Genomic DNA, 19,753 nt, shown 5'->3' on the forward strand with positions numbered 1-19,753 from the left:
AATTGCTGCCTGCAGTGCTAAGAAACAGGTCATTAAATACAGAGGTATTATTAAACTGAATGACTTCCAGTTCCTTTCCTCTTAAGTCTTTTAATTTTCTTATTAACTCTAGCATGCATGTACAAAGGAAAATTCCCAAATGCTTTGTTGACAGATTTTGCTAATTACTCGGTGATGTTAAAGCATACAGCTCCAAGGGAACAATTTGCTCACAATTTCCTAGATAAAAATAAAAGGGAAACTGTGTCCACATTTGGACTGGAAAATATCTTGCATTGGTTTCCATACTGCTCTGCATAGTTGCACAAAGTGATACTGAAAACATTGTACATTTTACTGAAGAAAGGTAAGTAGTTATCAAATTGTGGGTATGTACACATACTTGCACAGTGGACCCAAGCAAATACTGCGTCTATCAGAAAGAAAGAAGTGTTCTTCAATATCCTGTTCAAAAGAAATTTAGAGTGACTCATTAGGTAGTTCATTCAATGAGCAGTTGCTCTGTTAACTAAGATTTGATTATCCTGCTGATCTTTTTTTTCCTGTAAAAATACAAGAGTATTATAGTTGTTATTTCCCACTTTTGAAATAGTACTAGAGGAATGGGGGATACAGGTAGTGATTTGGACTGGGAGGATTTGTGGCTGGCAGAATTCTTATTGCGTAACCCACATAAGCATTTTCTGTAGAATATACTTTCTTTTATCTTATTTTTCAGTGGCCTTGTTTGACTTCTTATTGCCACCTAAAAGACTAGGAAAAATTCTTGTCTAAAAGTCATTCAGATGTTAACAATATACTCAGTTACATGCAATATGAAAAGTCAAAAGAGAGGATTTCATTTTATTTGTCCTGATCTTGCTACTTTAAGGTCAGTAGCAGAGGTCATCAAAATAACTAGAAAATTACTTTAAGTAAATGTTGTTATATACTTTATAATCATTTCAATTGAAAGTCTACATTTACACTTTGCATTTTGTAATTCTGTGGATAAAAATAATGTACAGGCAGTGTAATAGGAAACACTGGGTTTTGAAGCCTCATGCATGATTCTTTTTGTCTGTGCAGTTTATGGTTTGCAAATTTTTGCAATAGCTTAAGGTTCTCTGTGTCTTGGCTTTTGTAACAACACATGAAAGTTCCTGTTCTCCAACAACAATTAATAATTCACATCCTTTTGTGAAATATAACAAGCTAAGTAGGCTTAGTACCTTATCAGAAATTACCTTGTAATGAATATGTTTCACTTCCTTTATTATTTGGCTTGGTTTGTAAATTTGTCCTCTGGCATACTTGTTAGTACAAACTGCTGGTATTTTGAAGTCTGAGGAAGTATCTGGAGTTAGCAGGATACTCGAAGATGATACCCTAAATTTCATAAAGAGTTGTACTTTAGCTGGATTGTATTAAGTTGTTCTTCTGTGGGATCCCTTGCTGCTTTGAGAAGCTGTAATCTTTACAAACATTTCTATAACACATTTCGTTCATTGCATATGACATAAAAGCTGGAAGCAAGAACAGTTGGTTTCTTCCTGAAATATTTTAAGACGTCAGTGTTTGCAACCAAACCATCCAGTCTTCTGTTCTTTCTTCAAGGAGAAATCTGCAGCGGTGCTTTCTCTGTTGAGACTCAAGGGAAAGTGAATTAATATTGGTGGACAGAAGTCCATTTTAGGTAAATGTTATATGCTGGGAACAAAACAACAAAACCCCTCATTAGCAATTCTTTTTTTAAAAGTTTTCCGTCAGCAAACTTTCAGCTTTGGCAGAACAAACATTGAAATTTTACAGCTTTTCTTTCAATTAAAGATTCTGGAAACCAGCAAAACAATGAGAGTTGAGCCTTGTAAAGAAAGGGTAATTCTTACTGTTTTAGCACCAAGAGTTACTTTCAATACTAGCAGATGGCAGACTTCTGTGCCAGAGCTCACCTACCATGCTAAAAGAAATTATTGGGATCTGATTTCCCAACTTCACAATAAAAGAATAAGGTTAAAGTTGGCATCTGAATGGGACCCCTCCAAGGAACTTTCAATTTTTATGGGGAAGAAAATGCTTGTGATTCAAATAGAATTGTTAACATGAGACACTTGGTCCTTTCATGAGGTCAGACAGAGAAGGAAAGGAAAAATAAAATAGCAGGCAGAAAGACAGATGTCAAATATTAAGTCACTGTTCATTTATGTTTGATTTTCGTGTTGTGAGTTGCAATAGTTTTCCAGGGAATGCCTTAGCTGCTACTTCATTTGCAAAGCAAATGGGAAGCCTGAAGCACTATTTCAGGCTCCAGTTCTTAATTCAGTAGATTGAAACATGAGCTTCTGCTTGTAAAATGAGATATAGATTACTTTGAAAGGGTATTAAAAGGAATAATAACAGAGGTTATTATGGAATTTACAGTCAGTGCAGTTAAATATCTAAAAATGTATTGCAGGGAAGGAAGACGCATAGCATCAAACATATACGGGCTTTAAATGGAAATGAAAAAATGCATTATGTATCATTACTCTAGTTTTGTGGATAATATATTCAGATACCTCATCAGTGAGAATGATGTAAATGTGTGATGGACTGCATTCTTTAAGTAAAGAGTCACTCCCTCGTCTGGAAAGGACCATTCACCAGAGGAAGTATGAAACTAAATGCACGCACGCTCAGTAGTCTGTAAGGACTGGGTAGTACTTTATGGAAGCATTGTATTGTTCACCTCACCTAATTCTAATAAGCATGCCCAAATAAAATGCCCTTAAGGGCTCAGGTTTCTGTAATGATCTTGACTTTTTTCTAAAAGTAATACAGCTCAACACTGTTATAAAACAAGTTACTTGTTTTATATATTACAGAGTGTCTCACCCCCCAACAATTATTTTGCCGCTTCACAACTGGGAACCCAAAGAGGAACCTACAAAAGAAGAAGAACTCGGTCCTTTAGTAGAACACATTTATGAGGTAAGATTTATACTTGTTGCCCTAGGAGCTCATGCTGCACGCATTTAAATCCTAATGGATTTGGTTTATTGTCTTTATCTGAAACTATATAAAGCCACAAATGTAAACATTCTGACTTTAGCACATGACCAAATTTAATCTGAGAATTCACAACCCTGGTATCTGTTCATGTTAGTGAAGGAGATATTAGTTTATGCTAGGAGACTGCCTTTGACATTTAAGGGATCTGTAAACATTTTGGGTGTTTGACAATAACAAAAAAGAGTGCTTAAAGGCTCATTGTAATCAAACATTTTCAGTTATTTGACAGGTTTCTCATTGAAAGCTGTGAGTGTTGTGCACAGGAAAAAATAAGTTTACTGTAATATTTAGCTAACTGAAAGAAGCCCTTTACACACACATATAACTTGTTATGTCATTCTTCAGAAAATGCTCAGTTGAAAATAACTCTTAATGTTTGAAGTATACGTATTTCTGCCTTGTACTGTTGGGTTTTTTTCTGTGGTTGATTCCTCATTTGAAAGAATAGCATTCAGGTTAGAAAAAAGTGCATTGAGTAAACCTCATGGAATAAAAACTATCTTTGGAATCTGATGGATGACTTCTATTATAGGGGGTATAACAGAGTGCTTCACGTATGGTTATAATTCACAAACTAGCACTCTCTTGAGCAACTGAGCTTCATCAACAGTTTAACATTGCAATTTGCATGACTCATACAAAACTGTAATGAATTAGACTGTAAAATGCAAAATATTATTTGTGAATTCCTCCTCTTAACATAATTCTCTAAACTGAAAATTCTCTAACAAAACTTCTTGTCTCAAGCATTTGGGCAGTTTGTGGAACTATATATGTGACTTCAAATGTATTAAAAAAGACACCTTAAAATAGTTACGGTGATTAGTTACAGTGATTAAACCACTTTCATGGCTTATTGATATCAGCAAAGCATAAAAAAGGCCAAACACTCACCCAAAAACCCTTTACTGGAGAAGATGTAGGATTGCAAGTGGGGTTTATTCAGTTCTAAGTAAAACTTATCAGTCACAAAAATTCTACACATTCAAAAAAGGAGGTTCTCAACATCTCTAGAAATTTTGAGTAAAGCTTCATGGTGCTCTGCTTCTTTAGCTCTCATGCCCAGTGTTAACACATATCCAAATTTCCTGTGGCTATCAGTTATTTTCAAATTGTAAATTGATCTAATAAAACTTTTTTTAATAGCCCAGATTTTTTAATTTCTGTTATTTCTATCTTTATCCATTTTCCCAGAAAAGAATAATGTCTGGGGATGTTACTTTAGGAAAACTACTTCCTTATTTTCTTTTGGTGAAATTTGAACCGAGAAATGTTGAAAATAGAGTTCTTTCTTAACCACAAAAATTAGTTTAAGCTCTGCTATACCTTCTATTTCTGCACCCTGAAATGCGATTCTTTCATGTCCTGAAGTTTCAGCTATTTTCAAGTACGTTCTGTTAAGGTTCGTTGTATATATATTTGTATAGTGTATTTTGCTAGTATATTTTGATTTGGGGTTTTTGTGCCTTTTTAGGTAATTTCAGTTTTCTCATATGTAGAAGAAAGTGGGAAAGGTGATGGATTTCTTGAACACTGACTCAAGCAGAAAAGGTTGTTTTCCTAGATTGCCACTGGCTTTGTAACAAATGTAGAGAGGTCCTTTCCCCTATCTGCCACAGATTTTCCATCAGTAAAATTATATTAATAATCTGTACATCTTTCCCAAAGTACTTCAAGGCTGCGAACACTAGGAATTTGAAAATGTCTAAGTAGTGGTTGCGGGGTTTTTTTTGTTGTTGCTGTTTACTGCCTTGGAAATTGCTGATGATATTTGTTTGGCAGCTGCACAACATAGGACCAAGTGCCATCAACAATACAGTTCTCCATGTCGGTTGGCCTGTGTCCAGTCGAGAAGAATTTCTGCTTTATATTCTTCATATTCAGACACATGGACCATTGCAATGTCAAACCAGCTCTCCTATTAATACAATGCAAATAAAGGTAAGTCAGCCTCTTTTATTTCCATCCCTGTCTGCACTTTGCTTGATTTTTTTCTGCCTACAATTCACAATAGGATGAAGCTTTTGTGGATTTTTTTCAGTTACCATAAGACCATTTTAACTGGTTAAGAAGCAAGTTACAGATAGTCTATAATGTTTCTAGTTTGGCAGATGTGTTGCACAGTATGCATTTGGTTTTTGTTCTCTTCTTATCAGGAGAAACTTGTATTTCAATTCAGTACCACAGATACAAGGTAATTTTTTAAACAGAAATCTGCAGGGTTTTCCTTGACAGTCATTTATAACACGGCTTTGAATATCTGACACAAAATATTTCAGCTCTCATGAGATCCTAAGAATTCCTGTGTCCTGAAGAGTATATTAATTCAGAAAGTCATCTGCACATCAGGTGCTCAGTGGATGATCTCCCGAAAGTGACATAAACCTTTGTCATGTCAAGGGATGCGCATACCTTTTCAGTTGAGTCTGATACAGCCTATCAGTGGTTTGTTTATCAAAAGGTCTTACATCTGAACCTGTTAGCAGTGGGGAAAATCCTTTATAGCCCAATAATGTCATATCATTAAATTGAAGGACATTAACTTCTTGGAGCTGTTTATTTAATAGACAGCAGACAGACACCAGGTTTTGTAGCAGTATTTTTAAAGGGTGTAACACAATTTTAGGTTTTTATTCCTATACATATAATTTACATGGTGATACAAATTATTTGCATAGTGATTTGGTTTTTTTCAGTATCACAGGCTAATTCAGGTTTGAAGGGACCTTAGGAGTACTCTGATCCAACATCCTACTCAAGCAGGATCAGCTGTAAGATCAGACTAGATTCTTCAGGGCTTTATCCAGTCTGGTCTTTAAAAAAAAAAAAAAAACCAACAAAACATGAATGGAAGCTGCAAAACCTCCCTGGGCAAATTTTGATGCTTCTTGATTGCCCTTACAGGGAAAAGGTTTTTCCCAACATTCAGTCTGAACTTCTATTGTTTCCACTTATCCCATTGCCTGTCATCATACCACCACGCACCTCTGTGAAAAACCTGGCTTCATTTTTGTGACAGCCTTCTCCCTTCAACAGCTTCAGTCCACTCAAAGCATTCTCACCTCTGGGCTGAACAAGCACTGGTCCCTTATCCACTCCCTGCAGGACAAACGCTCCAGCCCTGAGCTTCCCTGTAGGCTCCCCACAGGTATTAATATCATATGCGATATTTTATATTATGTTTAGGTTCAGCATTGTAGGAGACAGTATAATCTGTAGAACCCAGGACAGGGAGTCGTTTTAGAAGCCTATGTATTTTTTACCTGTCTTAAAGTGTTAATGATTTTAATTTTTCAAAGAACATACTTTCAATATCCTGTGAAGTAAAGCTATCAACTGGAATTCTGCATTCTGCATATACTCTAGAAATGGAAGTTTTCATGTACTGCCACTTGATAAAAGCCTTCATATAATCTACAACTGTTCTATGGCTTAATCAGTATTAACTCTAATTGTTGCAACTTTGTCAGCAACATGAAAGGGTTTTGGTTTTTCTACTTGGAAATGATTGTGTAATTATTTTAATCATACCAGCAAAAAAGAGAAAATTCCTCTGCCTATTTTTTCGTAAGTGTTATTCTTAGGTATTGTATACTGCCCAAATTGCTTCCTCTTCCAAGGACATGGTTCTTATTTTATAGCAGAGCTGGAGATCTCAGAGTTTGGAGGAAACAGTAACAAGGGGAAGGAAGCCTAGTAGCAGCCTCCTCAGTTGAAGTGTTGATACAGCAGTGTCTACAAGCCTGTTTTAAGATCTATGTTTGTGATGGCAGATCCCCCCAAAAGAACTTGGTTTGGCTCCAAGTCAGAAAATTTAGCAAAACACAGCTCTACATATTATTCCATCAAAAACAAGGTATCCAATTTATTAAGCATAACTGATTCCAGACACTTCTGGAGTAAACACCACTTCTCGAGTTTAACCAGTAGCCTGTTAAACATCTTGCAGAGAGAGCTGTGTTCCAAATGCTAAAAGTATTATACGTCTTTTGCATACCAAGAGGAGTTTGAGTTTAGTACAGTGCAGACGTCTTTCGAGTGAAGGAGATTGCTCACAACCACAGGAGCTGCAAGAGACAGAACTGCAATATATACTTACAAGAATACAGAAAAATTGATGTTTACCAAATACATTATTAAAGCAGATCATGTTGCAAGTACATGAAAAGGATTTCATCCCTCCCTAGTCACTGTGCTCTAAGTTTCAATTAAGAAGCTGAGATGAGAGCATTACTGTCAGGAGGGCAGAGGTCCTAAGTAGAATAGTGCCACAATTCTTATGGCATTTTCAGGCAATGTATTTTTGGTGGTTATTATTGCTTTATTTTTTTTTTAGTTTGCTCTTCCTTCTCCTCCTTGTGAATGATTGCATCTGTTACGTAAACAAGGCTCAATTCTTATGAGGCTTGTGAGAAATCTTCCTGTAATAATGAAATATTGTTCCATTTGTCTTAGTAGAATATGGCTGTAGATGCACAATCATTATTGCAAGAATTTAAACATCCTTATTTGCAGTTTTTCAAAACACTGAACAGCATGAATACACAAATCAGGTTTCAAATATGTCATGCTTATCTATTGCTTCAGATGGGAAAACGATACAGAGACAACTTCCTTCAGGTTTTGTATAAACAGCAGGATGGCTGGCTCAAATTCCCGAATAAGTCTAAGGACATTATATGCATGGCTCTTCTTGGGTTTCAGAGCCTAACTCTCTTAGGATGCTTGGGTATTTCCCCTTTGAAATTACTTAGATGGTTCAGTTTCAGTTAGAGCAGTGTCTTCTTCCCCATTGCTGAATTTCTTCTCTTGTAGAAAGGTTTCCTCTGTGTTTTTTTGTTTCTTCCACAAAGATAAATCAAACCTCTGCACAGTCAGGATGACTCTTACTTAGGGGCTTTCATGTAGCTTATCTTTCTCTGAAGGCACTGAGGTATGTGAAACGATAATAAAGTTATGAGTCTTGCAAAAGGTGTGAATAGTAGGGAAAGGACTGATGAAAGATACAGAACAGAGGAACTAAGTACGCTAGGGTGCTTTAATCTGGAAAGGAGGTGACTATGCGGAAATGTGATCCACAGGATCAGAAGTGGTGGGAAGAGTGTGGGTTCGGATTGACTGCTCTGCCTATTCCTGCACAGGAATGCACCATGTTCACTGTACAGGAACTGGAGCATCAAATGAAGCCTGTAAAGCCAGATTCAAAACAAGCAAAAGGAAGTGGAAGTTCATAGTGGCAGTTATTAGATATCTGGAACTTGTTGCCAGGGGAAGTAGTCAGGGTTAAAAGTTTACATGGTTTTAAAAGGAAACTGGACAAATTTGCAAAAAAGAAGACCAGTGAAGATTAATAAATGAACAAAAAATTCACGCAGATCAGGAAGTCCCTAAACTGAAAACATTTGGAAGCTGAAAGTTATTAAGAGAGAGCATTGTGTATGAATGTCCTGTTCCTGAAGGTATGAATGAACTCTTCCTTGCACACCTGTTTAAAGGCAGTGCTGATGAGAAGATGGACTTTTGGCCTGAGCCAATATTCCTGAAGAGTTGGGTTTTTTTCCCCATACTGATGGCAAAAAGTAGTTTTATGGAGCATGTGCCTACAAATACCAGATGTATAGGCAGTGGTTTCCAACTATGGTAGACAATACAAGGTGACACACATGGCACGTTCTCAGTAGCTGAGCACTGCAGTACCATGAGTGAGGTATCTGTTGGGGGAGCAGCAAAATAGCAGCTAAAATCCAGCACATGGGTCAGGTGCATCCATCAACATGATTGACCAGGATCTATATTAAAAAAAAAAAAAAGACTTATATAGAAACCATCTAGTGTTCAAATGTGTCTACATATCTACATATGCATCAGTTGTGTTCATATATTGAGGGCTTCTTCAAAGACGTGAGATAATATGTTGTGGTTCTTTAAATTTGTCATCATTAAAGAAGTGTATATGTGCTGCTGAAAGAATCCTGGAAAGAAAATTCCCACATGTTATCACATCGAGAGGAAGAGATTTACTAGCTATTTAACCATTCCCTTATTGCAAAAAGACAATGTTAACCTAATTAAGCAACTGAAAAAAAAATCTTATTTTTGCCTAAGGGGTTTTCATCAGTTCATAAATTTTAGTATCATTCACTTGTTGGATGCTTTTGACTGAAAGTCTCAGGGAATATCAAAACAGTTCCTTCTTCAACCTCATAATTTTAATCAGATGAACAGTACAGATTTTCCAAATCTAGTACTACACAGCATTAGTGTGTGGAAGGTGTTGTGTGTTTATAGCTATTCTCTTCCCTCTAGTGTACAAAATTTCTTACAATTATGATAATTTTCTTCAGGAATTTAAGATATTTTATGTTCAGAGGTTAAAGGTACTGATAAGATGGATCTGGTGCAGCTCTTCATAATCTGATACCCTTAAAGAATAGTCTCACCTATGTTTAGGTGAATTCCTGTTGAGATCTTATTGCAAATTTACTCATATGTTTTGTTGTGATTTTACATGATTGAATTGTTATGAATTATGATTTATCTTTCCCTCATAACAACTCTGTTCCAGGTGTTCTCTGAAGCTTCTTGAAAGAAGCCATAAATGCTCTGTGTAGAAATTAGACAAACTGCCAACAATAACTATAGCTTTTAATCAGAGAACAGAAATGCTGAGGAGAATACATTTAATATGAGAATAAAAAAGAGCAAACTGTTGCATTATATAAATTTGAGTTGTTACCAAAAGAAATCTGTAAAAAATAATGATCAAAAGTTGTAGTGCTAGAATTCAGGTTTCCTTTTCTTTTATGTTCTGAAGCTGGTAAAATCCTTATATTTCAATAGACAGATTCTGGTCTGAACTAATGACGAGATTTCTGTGCAGCAGCTTTGAATTTATCCTGGGGATCAGAATCTGGCCCAAAAAGTCTAACAAAATCAAGTACAGCAATGAAATTAACACCAGTGAAAAATGGAAAAAATGTCATCTGTTATACCTGAGCAATATCTTGCTATGCTATTACTCATCATACTCCTAGCTGAAGACAGCATATTCTTATTCTCATGGCTGTGCTGTTAAATTGAAAAAACAGTGCTAATCCAAAATTCAAGACCTCTGAGAAGAGAACAAATCTGTTAGAATCATTGCATGAGTACGTCATTAGCGTTCACATTTTTTCTCTTTGCAGTTTGCTATTCCACAAGACACTCCTGAACTTGCTGCTTTTTTATATAATTCCACAATTTCTCATTACATCAGGAGAAGGGAAGTCACAGTGCCAGAACCTTACAGGAAAAACTCTGCAAAAATATTGGTGAGCTATCTAAACACTATCAACTGGGAATACACATACAGTTTGTCAAGGTGGCTGTTGGTTTGACTGCAATTTATTTACTGATTTTTAAGTATTTTTCTAAGTGATTTTTAAGCCCTAAGTTTAAAATACTGCTTATTACATATCACCAAGCCACAGGTTAGCTGTTTTGTTTGACACAGCTTTGCATTAAAGATCATGCATGCCAAATTCCTGGTTGTCTTACTCCTGGCTGCTTACAGAGAAACCTCTGTGGTCTTACAGTTGCACACTTATCACAGGGAACTTCACCACAGATTTGGAGAATGGGCCTTTTTCTAATGAATTATATTTCAGAATCAGTCTTCTGAAAGGTAGGTATATCACTGTTACCTTGACTCCTAGCATTCTGGCTCTTTCATAAAGCATAATTCACACTTAAAATGAACATTTTCATGTAAAGTAACAGTTCTGACATGAAAATGCTTTGGAATATATTTTTTTCCCCCAGTCAGTATTTATATTCCTGTGGAAAGGTAAGACCCTCTTCCCTTATAGTACCACAGGCAAGGCAAATGCATTTTAAACATTACAGACAATGCTGGAGCAAGAGCAGAGATCTTTCTCCCATGAAATTAGTTCTGATTAGCCAGTATGGTACCTGAGTATTTGACCTAGGCTGTATTTTAAGAAGGTTAGGGTTTTTTGCATTGCTGCATGCAATGTCCCATCCTTAGAAAACTTAAGCACTTCAGGTATCAGCTCGCCTTGCCTGGAGGCTGTTTTCAAACTTGGTGACCTTGGGGTCATGCAGTCAGTGCTTTCCCTCTATTTTTCTAAACCTCAGGCAGAGTTTCTGTCATGCTGTCCAGTCTCCTATTAAGCTGTTTAATGCAAGCTCATGTTTGAATTGCATGACATCACTAGAATTCGGTAGGAAGAAGAGAACCTCACAGACGTAAGTATTCTCGAGTAATAGAATAATTATGCTGCTTCTGAAAGTTAATTTGGCAATTTTTGTAACAGGAAGAAGATAGAATCTGAAAGTAATGAATACCAGAATGTTATTAAAAACAAAATCGCAGATGAACCCATTTTAAACAGTAATCACTGTTGATTCCTATGTAATTCTTTCATCAACCTAATACCCTGGGAAGAATCTGATTCCACTGGGACTGCAGGAAAAATGCCTGGGCTTTTGAAGACATTCCAGTTAGTACCACAGAACACTTAATCCATTCTTCAGTAATACCTAAATTATCAGTTATCTTTCTCAGTGATTAAGTTCATGTGCTACCAACATAGAAATTACTGCAGCAACTGAAAGTGGTTAACAAAGTTTTTAAGTATGTACTGTGTCTGCATCTTAAACTAGGAAGCAGAGATTTTTCAGCTGCTTGATGTAGACAGATAGTTTTTAGCTGAATACTTACTAATGTAAAATTGGCTCTTTGATAAGCAGTCTTCTAGTGCATTACGCTTTTAATAAGTACATATTAGCTTAGGGTTGGATACGGTGCTTACCACTGGATATATAGCAGGACTTTTCCAGGATGGCCATAGAAAAGCAGTATGTCATTTGTTCAGTTAGACATGGGTCTCAATTCTATGTGCCTTTGGCATTGCATACTATGGATCCAGAAAAAATAAATTTTTATTTGACATATTGGAAGCATACATGAAAAGTGAGTGTTGCTCTGGAAAATGGATGATTGGCTAAAGGTGATTCTTTGTTAAAATTTGTATTTTGTCTAATCATAAATTTTAAGGTTTTTTTCATCAAAGCATTTTCACAGAGAGGAAAAAGCATTCTGAGAACTTCTATTGTTTATTAAAAATTTGGTTTCTTTTCCATTAGTTCTAATGTTACAGTGTTGTGAAAATCACTACAGGTTAAATGCATTACTAAGAATAATAGAAATATGTGTTCGGGTCCTAAAATATCAGCCAAAAGTAGACTTTTCTGCATGCTAATGATTTGTTTTGTTGATACGTGTTTTTGACTACTATGATTAATGAAAACAGCTCTCCTCTTTCCTGCAAGATAAATAAATCTGGTTGGAGGATGTTTAAATATGAAAAACCAAATAAACAGATACTTTGAAATACTCATTAAAAGAAAAAAGAAGTTTAGAATTGCAAGTTCCAGGATTTGTGGTTTCATTTTTCAGGCAGAAAACAGGGAGTAAGCACACATCTTCTACTTAACTTGTGATAAGACAGAGATTTGGATTTGTGGGGAAAGCTATGTATAAAGCTGTGTATGTATTCCTTTAGGGAATACATACATTATCATCTCATTTCCTGAAGTATGGGCTTTGGTAATGCAGCCATTCTCAGTGTCCCAAGGGAACATACTTGTGAAAACTTGGTTTTGCTTTCAAGGTCACAAGACCTTCTGTGATGAGTGTCAATAAAGCATCTGTAAGGGAAGGATTCCCTTAACAGATCTCTGTTCTAAAATGTGACTCAATTACAACCTGAGCCTTCTTCATGAATCAAATGAAAACTTTTTAGGCAAAATCCATTTGCATATATATACCTATACATTATTTTACACACACGTTTACTCTTTTTTCTGTAATACCTTTCTTCCTTTCTACACCCCAACCAACCGCATAATTTCTGTGGTTATCCTGTGAGACTCTGCTCATTTCCTTATGTGGCTTCTAGTCAGCTTCAACCTTTGAGACATTCTTCTGGCAGACTTTAACAGAGTATATAGTTTTGAGTTGCATTGCTTGGCTTTTGTCTTCAACCCTGTGTATGAGCCAGAATCACTGCTCATCAGGAATGTTTCATGGACAGCAAGTTCCAAGTAGAGCAACTAAAGAATCTCAGCAAATATTCTGGCTGCTATAATGTAAACATCAGTAAAAGGAGAGTTAAGAGAAAAATTTGGGAACATAAAGGCTTTAGGCATAGACCACAGGAAAAAGAAGTGTTGAAATCACAAAATGACTGATAGATGAAGACAAAGCACATGCTTCAAAGGATTAATAAGTACCTGGGTATTTTAAGAGTTTTTCAGAGTAGACGTCATTGAAAATTTTTACTTTTATATTCATTACTATAGGTAGGTGGTTGTATTCACTGGTAGTGCAAAAAGACTCTCCCCCTTGGTTTATAGTTCTCACAATGACTCATGGGATGGCTATCATGTATATTAGTTGAAGTTACTGATTTAATTCTTTATGGGGAAGTTGATTTGTTTTGCTAGTTTATAGCATTTGAAAATGGTTATATGCATTTTTAAAGCACAAGCATTTGAAAATGATTATATGCACTTTTAAAGCACAAGTATGACTTTCCTTTGTTTTGCACACAGAACTGTACAAATGTGAAGTGTATCCTGATTTCCTGCACTGTGGGACAACTGGAAAAAGGAAAGAGTGCAGCACTGAAAATCAGGTCCCGGCTATGGGCCCAAACATTCCTGGAGGTAATGCACACAAAAGTCTCTTTCTATGCATTAAGACCCCTGCATCTTTTATTTGAACAGATATGTAAGAATACAAATGATGACATTAAATGGATCAAATGCAAATCCTTTTTGTTACCACTTTCTTTGAATGTAACTTCTCACTGGTTCCTGTTCAGGTCGCATGCATGCTGCTTACTCTTCTTTTTTTTTCACTATCACCCCCTCTCTAATTTATGTCCTGAATATTACCTGAAAATTCCAAGATTATTTTTAAACACCTCTCCTGTTTTTTTTTCTGCTTTCCTAGACTGGTCCAAGTCAATGATCATTTAGGTCTCCACGATGTGCTCTGCATTCATCATGTCTTTCCCAATGAAAGGTTTTTCTTTGAGCCAAATAATATATGGTGTACACTGTGTCCATCTTAAAAATTCATTGTTATTAATTGTCTGTTAATCTAGGAAAGAGTAATATGTATCAAGCTCATATGACATCCAAATACTCGTGTAGTGACAATCTGTGTATCATCACTGAAAAGAATGGACAATGCAGACCATGGAAAAAATTAACTTCGCTTTGCAAATTCTTGCATTTCCAACTTCATCTGCCCTCAAAATTCTATCTACACTGCATAAAGCAGAGGGATTGCACTGTGAGCTGTTACCTCACAGCTGGCAATGTGGTTGTCATATCTTTAACACTGGGCATTGGAAAACTTATAATTCAGTTTGCTGTTACTAGCAAAAATCTGGAGATCCTTTGTTGGTCAAACTGATTGATTGTCACCTTCCTTCTTAATGTAATTTAAAATTCCCCAGTCTTTCTACCTAGAACACAAGAACTTTCTTGTGTTCCCCATAGCTGTAGAAGAATGATTTATTGACAGTTCCTCTTACCCTAGCAAGAAAAGAACTGAGGATCTTCAGATTACAACAGGAGCTTCAAATTAAGCTCCTCGCACCTTTGGAGTTAATTTCTCCCTTTCCTCCAATGTGAAAGTAGATAAACTAATTTTTCCTTGCTTGATTTGCTTTCCTGGAGAAACAAGAACACAGATGGGATGGTATTTATAGGAAGCTGAATGCCAGCTCAATGGCTAACCATCATGGCTCCAAATCCACAGTGGGTGCATACTTTGAGGGTCATGGGTTTCTCTTAGTGTATTGGACTATGGCAGTGCTTACGAGAAGGATAACATGAAAGGTTTGTCTACCTCTCTATCAGGACTTAAGGGTACATTCTGTGTTTCTTCTGCAACAGCTATGAGCACCATTATGACTGAAGAGAGCATAGAATTATTTGGCCTTACTGGAGGAAAAGTGATTTCTGTCTAACTCAGTAACAAAGGGCATCCTTTCAGATACTAGGTTAATTAATTCCTGATTTGTCAATTCTTTTTATAAACAATCAATTCCAAGAAACTTGTATATAGAATCATAGGATCATAGAACAGTTAGGGTTGGAAAGGACCTTAAGAACATCTAGTTCCAACCGCCCTGCCATGGGCAGGGACACCTCATGCTAAGCCATGCTCTGGTCTCTAACCCAAGGCTCTGTCCAACCTGGCCTTGAACACCACCAGAGATGGAGCATTCACAACTTCCCTGGGCAACCCATTCCAGTGCCTCACCACCTTACAGTAAAGAATTTCTTCCTTATATCCAATCTAAACTTCCTCTATTTAAGTTTGAACCTGTTACCCTTTGTCCTACCACTACAGTCCCTAATGAAGAGTCCCTCCCCAGCATCCTTACAGGCTCCCTGTGAGGTCTCCACGCAGCCTTCTCTTCTCCAGGCTGAACAGCCCCAACTTTCTCAGCCTATCTTCATACGGGAGGTGCTCCAGTCCCCTGATCATCCTCGTGGCCCTCCTCTGGACTTGTTCCAACACTTCCATGTCCTTTTTATGTTGAGGACACCAGAACTGCACACAATACTCCAGGTGAGGTCTCACGAGAGCAGAGTAGAGGGGCAGGATCACCTCCTTCGACCTGCTGGTCACGCTCCTTTAGATGCAGCCCAGGATACGGTTGGCTTTCTGGGCTGCAAGCACACACTGAACCTGGCTCATGTTCAGTTTCTCATTGACCAGCACCTCCAAGTCCTTTTCCTCAGGGCTGCTCTGAATCTCTTCTCTGCCCAGCCTGTAGCTGTGCCTGGGATTGCTCCAACCCAGGTGTAGGACCTTGCACTTGTTATGGTTAAACTTCATAAGGTTGGCATCAGCCCACCTCACGAAGTTTAACCATGCCATAGTTTTTCTTCACTTCCTGTAACAAATATATAATGCTTTTAGGTAGAGGCATATTTAGCAAAGGTGTTTGAAAGGCTAGGCTAGACGTACTCCATTTAGGTTTGCTCAGTTATCTGCTAGGGGGGAAAAAAAGGCAGGCTCTGGTTCAAATTTAAGCCCAAGGGCTTGATAGTTTGAATGTCCCTCTGTCCTCCCAAATCTTGGTAACTGAGGTGGATGTCTTCTACTGTAATCTTTTGGAAAGATCTGAGAAAGTCTTGCGCAGAAAATGCCAGTAGTGCATCTCTGCACTCATCGAAAAAGCACATTTTGGAAAATATGGTGGGAATTTTATTCCATTTTTTCTCTCATTCCAGTAAGAGTCTGTCTGACATTTGCACACTGGCTAGTCTCTCTTAACTGCACTAGTCCACTCTTCCTAACACATTAGAGACAGGCAGAGAGGCAGAGGTATTCTCCTTGGCTGGAACAATCTGATAATTTTGACCACTGCTCTGTGCAAGCAATATCACAGTGAACCTTCCCTGTCTTCCTCACCAAGGAAGAAGTAACACTTAGCTCCCTTAGCTAACTACCTTACTGCAAACTGGACCTCACATATTCCAGATTCAATCAAGTCTTTCTCTTCATCATTCTACTGGTGAAGTCTGAGTAACTCTTTAAGGGCCAAAACCAAGGTCTTGTGAAAAAACACACACATAAATGAAACTCCTTGCACAGATCCCTAGATGCCAATTTTCTAGGCTGCTTACAGCTATTTCAGTGGGAATTAGCCTCATAAAAGTTCTTCCAAGTCCAGTTTAGTATGGAGCAAGAAATAACTGTAAGAGATTAAAGCTAAAAAAAAAAAAAATAATGAGAAACAGAGAGTGCCTCTTTCATTTTTTGGATGTGACAGAGGATGTGTAATAGTTGCAACAAAACTAGCTACAGGAGACACGCAATCTCCTTTTCTTAGTGGCTCTTCATAAAGACAAAATATTTTTCTAAATTATAAGTTTAGTTACCCTGACTTAGGTTCAGAACAAGGATAACTGCATGAAATTCAGTGGCATGTTTAATGGAGCAGTGGGACACATCTTATCTAATTTTAGTCATCTAAAAATTAGATGTCAATTTTGGTTGCCTAACTCTGTAGCCAGTGACAAGACAGAGAGATGTCTTCAGAGGATTCTTTATCTAGCTGATTTGAAACACCTGTTCTGCCTTCCTTCTGGTCTGAATAGTGGAGAATAGTCAAAGTATGCCTTGGGACTGGGGGGTGTGCAAACACACTTAGGCAATGCCAGGGCTGCAGGGCTTTTAGCTCCTCCTTGCTCCTTAATAAATCCTGCTTGCTATGCCTGAACCTCCCTTCACTCAGTTCACCAGTAATAAAATATGGAGATTCTCAACAAAATTTCTCATCAAGGAAGTACAATTAAAGCATTCACTCTAACAGTGATGATAGCTCCAGGTGCCAGGCAATGAAGGCAAGGAGATGAAGGATGAGAGAACTGGAAGGACTTCTAGCTGATGGCCCAAAATAACAAGGTATAACAGCAGGCTCTTTCTCATTTCTATACCCTTCTAGACCTCTCAGTTTCTTTTAATGTCCTTGTAGACATGCAGCTTCAGCAGAAGGGGAGCACCATCACTCTATAAAGCAGGGATATGGGGTTTCTCAAGCTGAGGAGGGAACTGAATTCACATCTTCCAGTCATGAATTCTCTAATCACCAGACTGCCAGCTCTGGCTTCTGCCACTGAATATTGAATAAATAAAGTCTTTAAGTCTTTCCACTAATGCTTTAGGATCCTTTTAAATAATTTTTAGATTCTGCCTTCTGAGAGGGTGGAAATATTCTCGCTAAATCCTGATTTGGGTGCCTCTCTTCCTGATAAGGGATAGTCCTCATGCACTACCCTGATGGTTAGTACAAGTCAGTTTGCCTGAGGTACCTCATTGTCTTGGTATGCTGTACAGGCAGCCTAGATACTGAATTTCAGGGTTTGGATAGCAGTCTGAGGTCAGACGCTTAAGATGTGGGTGTTGCAGCACTCATCATCTTTATTATGTCAAGTATATATTTCCATTTTTAGGCATCTAAAATGAAGGAAGAGTGCGTGTTCAGAACCACTCAGACAACAACTATGTAACAGAGATGGCAAAACATGGCTTTGTGTACTAAGGCAGCACCCTATTACAGTGTGGCTGCCATGTTTCTGTTCCTTTTCAGCTTTCTCAGATTAAAACTAGATTTTTCTCCCTTTTAGCTATTAAAGTTCACACAGTCAGGGATGCCAAATTCAAATATCTGGATCTGTCTAAAAGTCATGAGAGAAACAACACAATTATACTCAATAACATTGAAAGAAAACAAAATAAGCTTCAAGCCTCTTGGGAACCTTGCACACCCTCTGTGGGTGTTTTTATATTACTGCCTCCCCAAGCAATCCCAGAAGGAGATTTTTATCACTCTATGAAACTTTCAATACAGGCTGAAAGAATGAGCCGAATTCCATGTCCATTAGTGCTGTAAGGGTCCAAAGAGCTTGGTGCCTGGAAGGATGTCACAAATCAGACAGATGGTACAGATTCATCATTTAGAAATGAATTTTTGAAACAGATGTTTTACTAGCCAACTCCTGAGTCTTATATTTAAAAGTACCCATCAAAGAACATGGGGCAAGATCTCCTTGGATCTCCCCCTCATGACTCAGAAATACCATGATTACCCAAATGGGAACATAATATAGCCCTAACAGGACACAACGTAACATAACCATGTAAGGTTGTTTCTCTTTTGCACGAATCAGTCTATTGCTTGATCAGCAAATCTGAATGCAAAAGTCAGCTTTACTAGAGGGCTCATATTTACCGCCAGGCTTTGAAGTTAATCCAGAAAAGTTTGTGATTCTTCTTGGCCTTTGCACAATGTCTGTGTATGTCTTTGTTGGCTGCTTGGGAAATTTGGGCTGCTTTATTTACTCAAACATGTCCAATCATTGCACGTCATTTAACTGGTATATGTCATGGGAGTCTGGGTTTTAAGGTGACAGATTACAACTGTCAAGAGGCAAAGGGGTCAGCTGTTGTCAGTTATACTAAGTGGAAGAGGAAGGAGTCACTCAGTACATGACAGATCTTTTGTGGCAACAAAATATGCAGACTGATCCATATAACTTTGATGAGAAACGTGAATTATTTCATCCTAGCATAATCAATCACTTTCAGTAAAATTCTTCTCAGGTTTGTATTAGCATACCTATGAGGAGAAAGTGCGTAATGACAGTGCGTTCTCAGCTTTAATGAGCACAATTTCTTCTGCAGATCATCGTATCTTCTTTTAAACACTCTTGAGGAATGTTGTATTTCACTATTATCCTGCTTTCTTTAGTATATGAAAATTTTGTACATTAATTGAATGTGCAAAAGAGTTTGGGATGTTGCTGCAGAGACAGCAATTTTTACTCTTAAGTTTCTTTACAAAATCATGACTGTGTGGTTCAGTCTGGCCCTTCAATCTTCCTTCCTGGTTCAGAACCACCATATCCTGATTATTTGCCTGTATTTCATTCCTCAGACTGAATCTGCAGATTTCAGCCTAGCTAACAGCAGTTGCTTTTTAGGTATACTTTAGTTTACTTCTGGAATAACCTTATGAATAGGAAGTTTACAGGCTTACTAAGAGCAGATGATGCCCTTTTTAGGAAACTAATTATGCTCTACAGTCTTTTATGGCAATGGCTGTATAACTTAATTTTAAAAGGGGCT

General features: G+C 37.4%; 1 protein-coding gene across 1 annotated transcript in view; it reads left to right on the forward strand.

The window, feature by feature from the left end:
* ITGA8 (integrin subunit alpha 8) overlaps window positions 1-19,753 on the forward strand; it is a 109,949-nt gene that overhangs the window by 73,110 nt on the left and 17,086 nt on the right. The window contains exons 24-27 of the mRNA XM_061468371.1: window positions 2,844-2,949; window positions 4,813-4,971; window positions 10,215-10,340; window positions 13,648-13,761. Coding sequence (XP_061324355.1) covers window positions 2,844-2,949; window positions 4,813-4,971; window positions 10,215-10,340; window positions 13,648-13,761 — 505 coding nt within the window. The remainder of the gene's footprint in view (window positions 1-2,843; window positions 2,950-4,812; window positions 4,972-10,214; window positions 10,341-13,647; window positions 13,762-19,753) is intronic.

The sequence above is a fragment of the Pezoporus flaviventris genome, unplaced genomic scaffold (assembly GCF_033815535.1).
Source record: "Pezoporus flaviventris isolate CSIRO_AGI_PZ_B2104156 unplaced genomic scaffold, CSIRO_AGI_Pfla_v1 ptg000047l, whole genome shotgun sequence".
Lineage (NCBI taxonomy): Eukaryota > Metazoa > Chordata > Aves > Psittaciformes > Psittacidae > Pezoporus > Pezoporus flaviventris.